Below are 17,229 nucleotides of genomic sequence, written 5' to 3' on the forward strand. Positions count from 1 at the left end.
AATCAATATATAATATATAAAGCTAAAACTTAAATCTATTTAAAAGCACCTCAAGATAAATGTTATTATAGGTAGTTTAAATGATTTCCTTAATGATATACTCAGATAGAAATTAGAACTAGTATAAATTATTATAGTTTTGTTCTTTGTAGTAGATAGCAATTTCCTCTTTATTTAATTATATTTATATACCTATACGTAAAACATGTAGATTTAATTCATTTTAACATCAATTTGTATACGTGTACGCGTTCATGGTTTTGGCAAATAAATATTTTCTTTCTATCTCTCAACCTAATTTACTTAATTTTATCTTCGCCAAGCAATGCATTCTAATTGATGACCAGCTATTTGAATTTCAAATCGCTTCTGGATTATTACCATGACTGAATCGATAATCAGCTCTCAACTCAATAGCTTTCATGATTTTACATTTTAATATATCTATTAAAATGTAAAATCATGACAAGCTAACGAGTTATAATTATTCAGTTATGGAATATATTCCATAACTGAATAATTAAGTACTAGGAATTATTGGATAATGCCGTGCCCCTGCATTATTATTTTTGAGTGATGTTATAATATTGTGCTTTTAAAGTGAGTATAAATTTCATGTATTTACTTGTTATTCTTTTTTGAGTGTTTGTGAGAACATAATCGTATCTCATAATTGATAGTTCCATTTTCGTGTGGTAGAGGTTATATTTATTTATAATACGATTGTGAACTCGTGCTAATTCCACAGATTAAGACAACTGACAGACACTGGCAAATATTTTTAGATCAAATTAACGAACGAAGGTATATATTTATAACATGTTTCTTTTTCTTGGTTTCCTCTTTTAACCCTTTAGATACCTAACCCTAAAAAAGTTATGCACCTTCGAGATTCGCTTACTCGTATCAAGATTACTTTGGGAGCCATGTGCCACAGCGTTCGTAAACTATTCACAAACGTGTTTCCTGCGCTATTTGACCATACTAGGTTCTATTCGATTGGTAAGTATTTAATAAAAGCTTTTGCGAACGTCTACACGCGTTAATGTTAACGCAAAAATTTTATATGAGCGCGTTTGGACAAGAAAACTTGAGTTTATTTCCAAAGAATTGTCAAAAAACAACCAATATATTTTAGTTCTTCGGAAAATGATGGCTATATATATATAATTAGCTAATTAAACTTCGCAAGGAAAGTAAAAATTTTATATTTTATTTTCACCGTTAAAATATGGTGGTTTTTAATCACGGACATGAAGTTGAAAGAAAAAAGTACAAAATTGTACATTTTTCAATAATTAAACTGTATGTGTGTGTAAAATTTCAAGGAGATTAGTAATTAAAACGTGATGACTTAACTAACTTACACTAACTACTTAGACTAGTGTAGTGTATACGTTACTTTTAAAGATTACAGTTAGTTCTAAATAAAGTCGATAAATACATCATTATAATTCAAGTCAAATGTGGTGAACAATAATAGAGTAAATATTAACAAGAAAACATAGACTGAGTTGTGGTGAGCAAACAAATCATACGGGTATTATATGTTATATGTTACTTATTGTTAATATCACATTTTGTATGAAGAAAATGTATTAAAGTCTGTTGAGATTATGGGTTCCTATAAATATAAGTAGGTATCAATAAGACATTATAACCTGAAATATAACGATTTATTTAGTATTATAAAGTTGTACCCTTAGTATTGATCAAGCCCACAGCTTTGACTGCATTAGCCTATGACCTCAAATCAATCACTATATCTATCCCAAATTTCATCAAAATCGGCCCAAAACATGACAACAAACAGACTTTCGTATGTATGCAGTGTGGATAAATAAATAAAAGAACTTTAAGTAGCATGTGTGAAAATTGAATTTCGTCTCGAAAGTTGTGTTATACAAACATTCGTTCATTAATCATTTTAAATTAGTAGAACCCTTTTAATTTTTATGATGCAATATACTACTACATTATAAGTTTATTATGAACCTAAATTGATAAATAAACAATTTTAACAACGCTAGCATTCGTCTCTATCTCATATGCTGTGCAGTACGGTAGGGTGTGTTGAGAGAGGTTTTATGAGACGGAGGGACTAGTTACCAGTGGTATTAAGTTTTCACATGGGACCACTTTACATTGGCAATGGGGCGATTCCGAACTCAGCGGCTATTTTACTCGTAGGTATATATTTTATTGTATTCGCTGAACACATAGTCATAAATAATAACAATGAGTTTGTTTGAGACTGCTTATTTATCAATAAGTGTTGATTTCATCTGCAAATTAGTCATAGTACTGTAGTGTAACAAATTTTAAAAGTGTAATTTTCATGTCATTTATAAAAGATATCTACTATCTATTTTTTCGGGTATTGCTTACAAATATTATTAAAGTTATACATTTTAAATACAACGGACAGTCTCAAAAGCCGACCTCCCACCAACTGTATCTGCTCACGGAAAATAAGACTAGAAGATTACTATGACAAAATATCATCTCGAAAAATTTGGTACTTTTGTAATTTTCTTTTGCAAAATATAATTTTTCTCTTCAAGTGTTAAAAATAAATCTAAAAATATCCTAACGAAAATAAGTATATTTTTTACATACATGTTTTATTTTGATTTTATAGTGTCTATCTTACAAAGGATTGAATTACAAGAGTATATGTTTTTGGGAACATCAATATATTATTTAACGTTAAGTGAAAGGGACAAAATTATTAACGATAATATGTTGCGAAACTGAATTTTGCGATAAGACACTGACGTATGGAAATGAATTTATTTTTAATGGTACCTACTTAATTCATTTCGAGTGTTTACAATTTCAAATTTGATATTGTTAACTTATTTCCTTCAACTGAATATGAAATAAACATTGCAAAAATATTTGGCTACATGTTTTCCCAAAGTTAAGAATGCATTTCACTATATATTGCCTTATGAACTTGAGGTACAAATTGACAGATTATTATCGAAAACGTTAATAATCTTATCAGGCCCAAGTGGTTAAAGCTTCAAAGTTTTTAATTAACAAGAGGACCTAAGTAAATTATATACTTTCCCGGTAAATTAGGATGTATCGGTATCGTGGGCAAATTTAATTAATGCCCGATCCGGAAGCGAGGGCAGGTTAGCAAATAATAGACGACTAATTATATAGGCCATTTCCTTCCTTCACCCACGTAAATATCTCTCCTACGAGAGTTGTTCTTATTTTTGGGATCTTGAATATTGATGAAAGTTAATTTTACTTTTCTGTAATTCTAACTATATACGTGATTGTTTCGAGTGGTTCATTAGTCAAAGATTGAAGTGAATGTTTTAATTCCGGATTGTATTGTCAACTTAGCTTTAATTGTCATTATGTACCAAATAAACTATTTTTCTTTCTTTAAGTGGTCACAAATATGCTCATTTTTGCATATACCTAGAAGTACACATACATAGAAGTTGAAAAATATACAATTTTATTTATATGTTTTTATTAAATTTAATCCACACTAATAATAATATGAAAGTTTGTACGCTTTCACACATAAATCGTTTGGCCGGATAAAATTTCGAATAGATAATGTTGGTGACCCGCGGTCAAACATGGCTAACGCCGGCGTAGCTGCGGACAATAGCTACTTAGTGGCTAATATTTGTTATTATTTTATTGCATACATAACGCGACATTCCTTCACTATATTAAATGGAGTGGCTGCATGCGGCAGTACTAATAATGTAGGCAATTAATCCTCCGCACATGTTGAACTAAAAATACAGTGATGCATTATATTCGTTATGCGTTGTGATGCATGATGAATTAATTGTATGCCTCAACTCAGTACTGCGTGAGTCTGAAACAGTTCTCCGACAATGGCTTCGCTTTCGAACGATTCGCCGACAGAATAGAGGAGATATTCTGTCGACGAAACGTTCGGTCTCGTCCGCGGTTCATTGAGCTTGTTGATAACGTATGACGCGTAACGTATCCACATTTTTTTTTGTAAAAAAAAAAGTGGTTTGGAATTTACTCGTAATATTGAACATTTGATTTCAAATGTATCGGTGTTCTTTCGAACAGCCAGCCTGTTGCATATGAGAGGAATCTCCAATTATTACATCCTTCAAAATATGGATAGTCACTTCTTTTGTATTTACAATAAATACAATTTTACACGTACATTATGTCCATCGCAAAGGAAACAAAAACTTAACTAATGTAGGTAAGTATGAAGCAATAAATTAAGAAATAAATGTCACGAAATCTTAAAAACCTCCGTGGTTTTATCCTAATTATGGCATTTTATGTATGTAGTTTTTAGTAATTATGATTTTGAACGATAAAAAAAAATTTGATGATATATAATTTTATCAAGTATATATAGGTAGCAATGTATTAGCGTCAGTTTTATTTTATTTTCAATTGGTTACTAGTTTGTATATTACAAAAACCAACCAAGTCTCCACTATTTATTGTTACAAATTTATCGAAAAGACTCAAAAATGCAATGTGTTATTTTTTAAATTGTATTGTACGTGTAATTTTGTTTAAATTTTAATTATAACAAAAATAATCTATTCTACAATAAGTAGGACATAATGTAACTTATTTTTTTTAAAAGTATGTAGCTAACATTTTCGTTATAGACTTAGCTACATATACTATTCCAATCCAGTACATTCTGATGTCGTTGGAGAAGTACGATTGAAAGAAATTACTTTCAAGGCAGTTACGAACATTCTTATTTATAGCCCTAATCTGATTGCCTGCAAAAATTCTACCATAAGTAATTACCACGTCCAGAAGTAATTCTCGACGGGTCTTAAAATATGCTTTTGACGACTGGCTAATAATTTATTGGCTACTTTACAGTTTTTCATGCATATAGATAGCTGAACTGTAACTGTTGTTCCTAATGTTCCTATAATCTATATACATACACACAATATATGTATATAAATTATACTACAATATAGGCGTCGCTGACATAAGAGTCAGCGACGCCAATTATAGTATAATTTATAACATATTAAAATGCATATTTGACGTCTTTGGCTAAGTTCAAACAAGATACGAGCTATGTACGTTACGTGCTTTTTGATGTTCCAGGGTTATTATTATGTTAAATAATGACTGTATTTTATGTATGTTCATTCTTATTGCATTAGGAAAACTCTCTAATTTTCGCGTATTGTCGGCTGCATTCTAGGCTGTGACGTCGCAAATCCCGTATGTACAGTGTACTTACGTGTTGTGTAATAAAAGAAATGTCTAAAAAATGCCACTAAACGTGGATTTACACAGATACTACTAAGTACTTACTAATTCCATGTTGGAACCATAACGTGGCAATTCACCTATTTTATTTTCCTCCCGATTGCTCACAATTTGGAATCCCCATCGCCCCACGCTTTGTCAACGAAACATTCTGAAGGCAAGAGGGCAAGGCCGCTCTCCGCAATATATGTCTAAATTGAATGTAATTTTACATCGTCCGTCCTGTATTGCTGAATTGTTCCCATTCTTATTCGAAGGGTACCCAAGATCGGCGACTTGTAGGGGGTCAAAGCACGGGCTCAAAAATCTTACTGTACCCAAGATACTTCGTGAAGAGTGGTTTGTATGTACATAGATATTGTATGTACTTACTTTTTGAAGTCAAAATTGAAGTGATAAAATTTGATTGGAAAAACAAATTCAAGCCACTGTCAAGAGTAGATGTATTAAATAGTTATCGCCGAAAAACTCAAATAAAATTGAGATTTGAATTACTTATCTTAGTTTAATAATCAAACATTAAAACTTAACTAAACTCGGAAAAGTCAATATCCATATTCCAACTAACTAAATAGGTTTACGTATACTTCTTTCACAAATAATAATAGTAATTCAAAGCGTATCAGGAATTTCTTAATTGAACGTCAACGATATTATCTGGTCAAACAAAAAAATTGTCTTTGTTTCATTACATAAAATGTACATTTTTACACCAAAACACACTTTTATTGACTAAATATTAAATTCAAATTATGATCGCACGTGACTGTTAAAGTGTATCCGGATTTTATTACACTTAATTCAAGAAAATAAAATTAACACAACGTTTGTAACAAAACTTTAGTACCAGGGATGGGTTTGCTCTCGGTATTTTTCCAACTTCTTCACAAAAAGACTGGTGCAAACCCATCAATAAGTTGCTTTGAGTCGGACTTTTAGGAACAGACATCAATGTTTAGTACACAATGCTCACTGCTCATGTTACAACTTTAACGCAAGGGAGTCAAAGTCATATTTATCATTTTAGGTATCCATAGCCTGTAATAGTGATGCGCAACCATTAATAGTACACTCGTAATTATGTCGATAGTTACACTATGTCGTTACAAGAGCTATCTTGTTAGTATTAAAAAACGTGGCCCCATTTATATCCAGCTTATGTATAGATTACATTTGCCAGGCATTGGTACAGGTTAAAAAAATATTGGGGGAAACATATGGGTAACGAAGAACTAGGAAAGTAAATCTTCAAATAGTTAAAGACGGTCTTGTTTTTATTAGTAATAAACAGTCCGCTCCGGCTTTACACGGGTAAAACCATAATTGATTATAATCTTCGTCAGGAATCACATTAAGTTACAAAACCACATCAAAATCCGTTACGTTGTTACATAGTTACATAGTAGTACAAAGTGACTTCGATTTATAAGCAGGTACAATGTAATGATTTAATTTTATTTATTTAATTTAATGCATTTTAATATGTATGTTTTGATCTTTAAAACCCTTACGTATACCGTACGTCTAAGATCTAAATATACATAGAGCTGTCCCTGTTGTATCTTTAGATCTCTAAAACTACGACTTTGATATATAGTATGTTATTAATGTAATATATTTATAATAATATGTATGTAATTATTTAAATTAATGTATTTTTAATTTATATATGTAATTGTATATATATCTAACTTCAAAAAATATACATAATTTTTAAGTTCCGTAGTATCGATAAGTCGATTGAATATCTCGTAACCTGCCATGCAATAAGGAATGGTTCTAGTGTTACCCGAAAGGGTGGAAAGGGTGGAACGGCCTTCGGGATCCATTTGCTGGGTTTGTCACAATTCTAGTGGGCCAAGCCGACCAAATATGTGCACTTGCAGATTTTGACCTCGATTCGCTCGCAGCCATGAATCAATATGGATTGATGGTAGTTCATGGTAATCATTGGAAATGGTCAATGTCAAACATAAGTGTTGAAATTAATTGGTAATTTATTGTCATACATTTCATGTGTGGTTTTGGAAAAATCTATACAAAAGTCAATTATATTTCAGTATACATTTTTCACTATTTTAATTCAATTCCTATTTAACAATAGAATATTGGTTCAAAGCTATCACCAACACAACCCAGGCAGTTTGTATTATTTGGGTTCAAAAAAGGTCAGGTGCGTCTGAATTATCATTCAGTCCGTACCGAAGATGAGTCGACATTAAAAACATATTAGTTTAACGGGACGGTCGATAGGATTGGCATGTCTTCCAATAACCAATTCGGGACATTTTAGTAAAAATGACTAAATTTGGATCCATCTAATGACTGAAACTGATTTGTTTAAATCTCAACTTAAAGATATGAGACCAAGTTTTGAAGATAAGCTTATTTTTTGGAAATCTCATGTACGTGTCCCAATATATGTCATTCCCGTACGTATTACGGATCGTGTGGTAACCCTAACTATAGAAGATAATGGGAAATACTTGGAAATAGCGTTTTTTGAACAAGCGCCAGCGTCAGGCTTTGAATTCGTGATTAGTGCAAGATTGATAAATTCCGTTAGACGATAAATGCTACATTTATGTCAACATTTATCTCATTAAGATATCTAAATTTTATTTTTAAGTTTTAAGGCCGGCTTTGACCAATTGCATAATGCGTATGTGTGCGTGTTTATTGTATGCAATTGTGAACATGTGTCTACATTATTGTTTATGTGATAGTAAGCGACACTGATAAATCTATATATATCTGAGTGAGTATTGATTCTTTATTTTTGAATATTACTGATCTGACCCCTGTGTCTGGCCCCAATGAAGTTTTTAAAATTGTTGAAAATAAATATAATAAAATAAATTTAAAATATTTTGCTTAGAATTCGGTTTTGTTCAAAATCAAATTAAATCCTATGTGCTATATATCCATGAGTCTAAATAATACTGTGATAGTAATAAAGTACCTATAAAGGCTTACTTATACTTGGCCCAGGTTTTTTGTGATAGTGTACCTAGTAGTATATTTTTTCTAACCACGTAGGTACTACCTCCTGGTTTGCATGGATGTACAAAAAAGCTATAGAATATACCAGCTACTCGACTACTTTGATTGTAAAAGTCGATTAATTGGATGTACTAACATTACTGGTTGTGAAAGCCAATTAAAGGAGTAGGCTAGCATGCTATCACAAACAATTTGAACTGATTGTAAAAGCCAATTAAAGGAATGAGCTAGTATGCCGTCACAAACAATTTGAATCGCAAGCAAAACCAATAATCTTCTATCTAGCTAAGCTCGTAATTCTTTATCCTGTAAAAGGTAAGTACTTATTTATACTATCAGCAGTCTCAATAAATATAATATAATAATTTCATGTGTAATTTTTATGTATTGTGTTTTTATTTGCTTGCCAAAATATGCAACAGAGAAGACTTGAAAATAAATAAAGAATCAAATAGAATCAGTGTTTAAGCTACCAAGAAGGCTACCTGGACCACAATGGGCCCTCAGACCGTAACCAGCAGCTATTTTCCGAGCACAAACAGAGTTGGACTCCCAGACCTTTGTCCGCACTATAGTAAGCCATAGTCCATGATTTAGCTACGCTTCTATATCGAATTAGCTACATAAGTAGTAATTTAAATTCCACATCTCTCGCTAGCATAGCTCGGATCTAGATAAGAGCCGGGCCTGAAAGAGATTCTAAGACAGATTGCAAAATAATGACCTTATTAAAATGGCCGGCCGCCGCCGGTGCGGTAGAACACCAAGCCTAAAAATTTCATAATAAATAATGTAGTCAAGAACCTTTCCCCTCATACATACCCTCTTTATTCCGGTACTTTACATACAAAAGCCTAAGGTAGGGAATTCGTCCCGTCTTTTTATGTCAGAACTAGTTAATGTCCGCGACTTTGTTCACTTGGCCAAAAAATTTTTGGTAACGTGTCAAAATTATTAGAGAAATTTAACTGTACAGACAAAGCGTAACGATACCTATACAGAAGATAATAAAAAAAATATTCAAAAATCATCCGTCCAGTAGTTTCGAAGATTAGCGTGTGCAAATAAACAAACATACAGACATGCAAACATGCAGATATGCAGATATGCAGATATACCAACAGACAGAATTTCTTACTCTGTTGCTGTTACTGTATCGCTTAATTTTATTTTTATTAAGTAAATTTATTCAATGTACATGATTTTTTTCTACTGTTTTATTATATGTATAAATGTAGCTTTAATGGCTTTATTTCTGTACGTGGCACAGAAATACAATAAAAATAAAAATGTACAAATCACGAGTAAAATATTTGGGTTCGGCGTAAAACTGTACGAGAAAGAACGCAAAGTTTTCGTGATGGTAATGCTTAATAATAGTTCCGGCCGCAGGCCCGGAACTGCGCCGGGTGGTATTTCAACACAGTTATTAGGCTCATTTTTACGAATTGGGATATTGGCCCAAACTGACTTGATTTAAATTCTCGCAGTAATATGAATGTGAAAGAAATATCGTGAGGAAACCTGAACTCTAGATGATGAATTTATCAACTAGTTTGTGAAACAGAAAAGGCAGTCTCGAATCAATCTCTCGAAATCAGTGTAATTATTGAGGAAATTTCACATAACGGTCACAATCCTCAGCCGAGAGGAAAACGACTATAACAAGAAGAGTGTCACAAAAACCAAGTAGGAGAATCGAGGGTTAAAAAGATAAAATGCAAAGAATCGACAATAATCCGATTAAAGATTATTCGTATGATCGTTTGTTACGCTTAAAAAAGCAATGTGACAAATTTCTTAATTGGCAAGATATAAATATTGAGACGGCATGACGACGTCGCAATGTTGTAGGTATCTCGGACGATAAAAAATATCGTGGGAGCCATCGAATTTGCCGGCGTGTTAATGAAACACCTTGGCCTGAATCAATATGAACGCAGATTTTATCGCTCGCACCGCTTCCAACTTTATTCGTGACGTCTCGCCAGAGTTACCCGCCATAAGTCGGGTTTCAACTCGGAATAAGCAATTACGATGGATTGATAACAAGCGATTACAGATTACGGCAATGAAATATAAATAGAAAGCTATTAAATATCGAAAAAAAAACTATCAAATTTCAATAAGTAAATTATATTGGATTAAGTAAATAAAAAGTAAATCGCAAAAATAAATATTTCCAAGACAAAATAAATTAAAGAATAAAATGCCTTCTTACCGCGAAAATCACATTTTGAAGTCGCCGGTCGGAGTTTCAAGAAAATACAAAAGTTAAAATTTGAAAGTTTATAAAGAAAAAGTTTAACACGAAAGTTTAAACTGGCACAAAAATTGAAGATCAAATTCGAAACTTCAAACTATTAAAATTGACTTTATAAGATGCGATTTGTTGAGTGTACTCAGAGTTCGAGCTAGGAGTAGTTGCGGAGCCTAGGGACCTCTGTCCGCCCGCGTCACCCTCGCTCGAATGAGGGTTGAAACCAAACTACCGGCTTTATATATGCAAGGGATGTTTTGCGCCGGGCACCTGCGCACTGAATGCTTACCTTTATTTACTTTACATTAAAGTTTATGTTGTGTCTGGAATGCTGTTGTTCAAAAACAATATCATATGTCATTAACATAATTATCTTGGCATCGAAAATAGGTATTTTACCTATTTCAGAATAAACGAAGAATTTATTGTTAAGTTTATTGCGTAAATTATTGCTGTTGGCAGACACCACAGTTTTCTTGCCTTCTGTCTTCATAGTTGTATTTCCTCGGCTGAGGGGTTGTCATTACGTGGAATGAAACTTTCTCGGCATTATTAATGGAGTGGTTTGTCATTACCTTCTCCATTCACATACAAGTTACTAATCAGCCCGTGTGCACGTTTCTTCAGGATGTTTTCCCAGATCGTAAGCAAATGTCGATGAAAACTACTACACATGAGTCAGATTGGTATACAAAATACAAATGTATGTGGCACAAGTAGGATTCGAACTTGAGACACTATTACCACTTCGACTTGCCATTGATGATGAACATACAAATGACTCACGCAAAAAGTTCGATCGATACATGCATCTGTATTGTTTGGAATAAAGATACAAGCAACTATAGATTGGACAAATAATGGCTTATAATGGAGGTTTGCACAACAATGTGGTATTTTGAAAAGGCAACACGTCGATAAAACAAATGAAAAGGCGGCGCGACGCGGCACAATGTGATAATATCAAGCAAGTATTTCCGTGTGTGTTTAGCGGTAGTGTTCTAATGGTTAAGTCGCCCGCTTATGAATCGAAAGGTTCCAGGTTTGAATCCTACTCGTGCCACATGAGTTTAAATACCAATCTGACTCATGTATAGTAGTTTTCTTAAACCACCAACTGCTTCCGGTGAAGGAAAACAACGCGAGGAAACCTGCACTGATTTATTATTAATTTGTTTGTGAAATGGAGAAAACATTGGCAAACCACTTCATTAACAGTGCCAAGAAATTGTTGTGTGTGTTCCACGTAATGACCATATCCCTCAGCCACGAGGAAATATTACTATGAAGGTTTCCGTGTGGCCTGTGTTGTTGCGCCTTGTTATCGTTATCTTTTAGACTTACATAGCGTCGCACGCCGTCGTGCAGCGCTTTGCCGTTCAGTGCGGACGTCGGCTAACAGCTGTTCGCCCACGTGTGTTTCACGCGATCTTTACACGTTATTTTAACAAAACCGTAATGAAATTTCTATATGAACCTGTACTTTCAACAAAAAATATGAGCTCTCATGTTTCTGGAGGGAATTCAACTTTTTGTGAAAGTGTATACGTGCATGCTGTTTTCAACAATACTTCAAAGGCTTTTACAAATTCATTTTTATTAAGCTTATCTAAGTTAACTAGCTTTTGTCCATGACTACGTTCGCGCAAATTTCCCACGGGAACAGTTTCCAAAACCTACAAAACCTACCCTATGTCATTCTCCATACTTCAAACTACATTTACTCTTTCAACTACATTTACTTATTGTACATAACATTTCAAGAAGGTCTAGTAGTAGAGGTACCTAACAAACAATTAAAAGATTAGAAATACATTTGTACTTATAACATTAGCTAGGATAAGGATTAAGCTTGATTCCCTATCATATAAGTTTTGACCACTTCCTATGTAAAACCAATACTGAGGACGAAGTGCGGGTTTGCATTTCACTTCTCACTATCCAATCAATCGAAAGTGAAAGTAAAGAACCAATCGCATTGCGGTATGGTTGACAGTGCAACACCGGTGATGGAACACTGTGATAGGTTAGCGGCGTCTCATTGCGAATAGACTTTATGGTGAGATATAAATAGAAAAGTCGCACTATGCACACTGATGAAAACTCGTAACGATGATAACAATTACTTACCTCTGGATTCTCAGGTATGCCGTGCCTTCGTCTGAAGCTTGAATCGGAGTATCTCGTAGGCGGCACCGGGTCCTCTCCGGACACAGCGCGTTGGTACGACAGCCTTCGACCTTTGCTGTCTGTTTTTGATCCGTATTTGTTCTCTGGAATGCTGGAGAGGTCTTGATACGAGTGACAGGTCGGCATCTCCTTGTCATCGGGAATCACCCTCTTGAGGTAATTGGTCATTGTCTCACTAGCCAGCCATGTCACTCTGCAACAAATTATATCACAGATAAATAAGAACAAAGCGCTGCACTCAAAATGGTGAAATAACTAGGTATGTACTTTAGCAGATTTTTGGTTAAAATCAATAAGGCCGGTTATACACGGCTTGATGCGTATCGCCGGATCTCTTCTTCAATAAAAATCTGAATGAATTATTTACTTAAAAATGATACGTATTAAAAATAATTTGAAGAGTATATTTAAGTGCTTTGAATGTACTCGTATGTCCGCGGAACGGCGGCCTCCGTTATGCGTCACCCAACTTTGATGGACAGTGTGAACAAACGTATAATTATATATCCTTGGACGACATATTTATCTGAGGATAGGTCCAGCGAGACGTATTCAGTGGACTAACACTACTAATAGCCTAAACTAGTGATAACCTCTACAAAACCTGAAGGTATTATTATTGTAAGTGAAAATTAGTTTTCGGAGAGAGTAGAATAATTTTCCATCAAAGCGAATTACGAGTAAGAATTTTCCATCAAATGCTTACAGAGTGGGTATTAAAGGATTGTGAATATTGAGCGATGCCATAATAGGCATTGCTGTTTCACGAAAAATGCAATTTAACACACCTGTCGGTAAGACCTGGGATTCAGCACTATGCTACATATAGCATACAGTTTGTAAAATGTTATATTTTCAAATTCATTATCATATGATTATATTATGATTTCCTCGCTTTTTGTTCCATATTGATAAATTCCATATTTTCCTTTTATTGGCATTATAAACAGTATATAACAAAAACGACATTTCAAGATTATTTGTCAACAGGACGTACCCTATATTTTCCCAGCTAAAATATAGTGTAGCCCATTCATTTCATATAGACAGACGGACAGGCAGACAAACGAACAACAAAGTGATTCTATTAGGGTTGCCTATAAGGTATTCATTTTTACCAATTCAGCTACGGCATACTGAAACTCGTAAATCAATGACTTTTTGTCAACCTCATAAGGGGGGAATATGTCATGTCATATGTATCCATAAGTGAGGACATGAATAATATACGTAATTATCAATGATAAAACGCACCGCAAGAATGTTCAAATTTCACGTTTTAGTTTCATTCACGTAACTTTGGAACTCCAAAAGTTTCATTATTAAAAGGTTATTAAATTAAAGGTTATTATTAAATAAAATCGAGCGCGGTTGAAATCGAGCACGAAAATAGAATGGAGTGCTTACTCATTCACTTTACCTAAACCACTCAAGCCGGAAGATAAGATTCGGCGATCCCTTTTATAACGCAAGCAATCAGGGAAGATTTCCCGGGGACCCTCATTTTTGACAATGGATTTAAATTGATACACTATAAACTAGGGAAATGTTCGATATAAACGATAGCCTTTGAACAAATGAATTATAATCTCAAATACTAGGTATCTAATGTCAAGTCAACAAGTAAAAAAGTAAAGAACATGAAACAAAAATGTTTGATTCACTGACCTCTGCTTTCTGTTCTGTATGTGTGTATGTGTGTGTGTGTATGTGTATGTGTGTATGTGTATGTGTGTATGTGTATGTTTGTAACGCGATAACTTTCGAACCGTTGCGTTGCTCCGATTTTAATGAAATTTAAAAGGTATGTAGGATCTGTCAATAGAATTTTTAAGTTCGTTGGGGTTCGCGTAACTATAATATTATGATTACTCACGATCTTTGTCCGCGGCTCCCATGGAAGCAGTTATTTTTTCACACTTCAAACTAGATGTATGCAAAATTTCTAGAAGATAGAGTAGATAGAACTTACTTTTGAATTTATAACATACCATAGTATTTCTGGATTACTCTAAGAATACCATGGGATTTGTCTAAGAAGTATTTGAAAATGAATAAAACCCCATTCTCCAGTATCTAATAGGTAGCTCTAGTAAACATATAGTTAGACAAATATGTGTATATATATATATATATATATACTTACAATATTCCAGGAAGTATGGAATAAGTGATTATAAATTCCAAAAAAAACAATTAGTAATCAGCTATCGTTAAAAAGATTATTTTATTATAGTTTTATCGTAAACTATTTGATAAGGGGTATGTACTTACACACCTATCAATATAACTATTGAGCCGACAAGCAAACAGGTCGGATGGTGTTTGAAGATAAAAATATTTGTATTTTTTATAGATTACTTACTATACTATATATACATATATGCTCATAAAATGCTCAATATATATATATACTATAATTTGATGAACATTTTCTGTTGAGATTACAAATCGAAGATTTGGAATACCTGATGTAAACTTATGCAGCTAAACTATAGGAAAAATAGAAATGACGCTCTAATGACAGTTGTTCAGTCTGATGAGCATTTTATGTTGAGGTATAAAAATCGAAGATCTGGAACACCTGAAGAAGAGTCATAATAGTTCAGCTAAACTATAGAAAGTATACTTTTTCAGTCTGATAAGCATCTTCTGTATTTATAGGTATCGTTACATTTGTCTGTATAATTACATTTCTTTAATAGTTTAGACTCTTTACCAAAAATTGTTCGGCCACGCGAACGAAGTCGTCAGCATCAACATCAGCTAGTGTGTAATAAAGCGATCATTATTAAATGCATTCTTCATTAAATCGATCGTTAGTAACTATGTTCATGCAAGTTTTACTTCCAAAACCGAATAGGTACTTACTCATCAAATTATATCAGTAGGCAATAAATAGTAAAATTCTGTTTTAAAACAAACCCACTGTTGTGTAATACAATCCGTCTGAGAATGCTTAAAAACAGAATAACGCGGAGAGCGACTGTTTTATAACATGTAGTGATGTTCAGATGGGTTCGATGATGAGGTAAGATCGATTGTTTATTTCCACGACATCGATCAAGGTCTACGTATGAAAACGGTCTAGGTCTACGGAATGTAAATAAATCAACCGATTTCACAAAGGGGATCTTATCAATCGTCTGTTTGTTATAACTAATAAAATTCCGAATACCGATACATTGCCAGGTTTCGATTCAAAATTCAAAATAGAAACTAGAACGGTCAAGTTTCTATTTTGAATTTAGATATCGTACGGGAATCGGTTGATTGGGATGAATGACACTTTGAGGCCTTTACACAGCATTATAAAGAGCTCTCAATGATGATGATAATAAAGAGTACTATGCCATTGGTAAGGATTACCTTTGTGGCCGCGGTCAGTCGGACTGCTACAGCCGCGATACCGATTTCGACCGTTAGTCTGGTCAAGGTGGAAAATTATATGCTATGGCAAAAACATGCTGTAAAAAACCCTAACTCGCAGCTCAGTTTTTCTACCGTAAAAAGTTGTAAGATCCATGTACCAAGCCGGTTAATTTATTTAGTTCCTACTTAATCTTTTACGTTTTAAATACATAGATCGATTTGGCCAAGCTACACGTTTTAACTAGAATGTAGAGCATGTGAGGCTAGAAATGGTAAAGTTAGTTGGCAAGAATCTTTGCTCTATATGAAATCTGATCACTTTTTCATACATTTTGACTAAAGTGTAGTATTTGTGACGCAAACTAGACTCGTCTTGGCAACATTTTTACATGAAAATGTTTTTGGTGGGATTATATTTTATTCGATTATTTAGTCTATGGCGCCCCACGCGATTGAAACTCTTGTCTCCAAAACGAATGTGTTATTTTTCCAAGGTGAGAAACCAGGTTGATGGCCCGTAGTCTGTATGGTGTATACATACTAAACAATGTAATCATGCGATGGCCAAGTCGATCTATTTATATTTTTTAACTTCACTTATTTTTGTTCACTTCACTTCTTTAACTTCACTTTTTCTTGTAGGTAGTCATAAGTCAAATTTGTATGGAAAGTAGTTTTTTTTCTATTTCGACATAATTTCCTATGGGAATGTTGTTCAGTTTCATGGGCTGAACATACCCCTTTTCACCCTTTCCATTTTACAGGTACAAGATTCATTCCAAACAATCTTGGTTTCGCATTTATAATATTAGTTGGGAAAGTTGGGATTATTTATTTACCTATTAGCCAAGGAGGTCTTGCGCTTGCGTCGTTTGACAGCCGTGTCCAGCCCGGAGCTCATGGAGATCGCTCGGCTGCTCAGCAGACCTTGGGCTAGGTAAGCGTCGTTCAAGCCTGCAAAGAACGCCATTTGTCTTAGTACCTATTTATATTATTTCCATTTATTCTTATTTCATTATCCTAAAGTCTTGTATCAGTTATTGTGTAAATTTCTCGTGAAACAGTGTGCCTCGTGGAAAAGACTTCTTCTTTGAAATTAAAATGGAGTTGTAGACAACAACAAA

At 33.7% G+C, this 17,229-nt stretch overlaps 1 protein-coding gene across 2 annotated transcripts in view; it reads right to left on the reverse strand.

Moving 5' to 3' along the window:
• LOC128683065 (uncharacterized protein) overlaps nucleotides 1-17,229 on the reverse strand; it is a 73,223-nt gene that overhangs the window by 52,829 nt on the left and 3,165 nt on the right. For both annotated transcript variants that reach the window (XM_053768278.2, XM_053768280.2), the window contains exons 3-4: nucleotides 16,945-17,059; nucleotides 12,674-12,926 (exon numbers count right to left, since the gene is read on the reverse strand). In XM_053768278.2, coding sequence (XP_053624253.1) covers nucleotides 12,674-12,926; nucleotides 16,945-17,059 — 368 coding nt within the window. The remainder of the gene's footprint in view (nucleotides 1-12,673; nucleotides 12,927-16,944; nucleotides 17,060-17,229) is intronic.

This window comes from Plodia interpunctella, chromosome Z (assembly GCF_027563975.2).
Source record: "Plodia interpunctella isolate USDA-ARS_2022_Savannah chromosome Z, ilPloInte3.2, whole genome shotgun sequence".
Lineage (NCBI taxonomy): Eukaryota > Metazoa > Arthropoda > Insecta > Lepidoptera > Pyralidae > Plodia > Plodia interpunctella.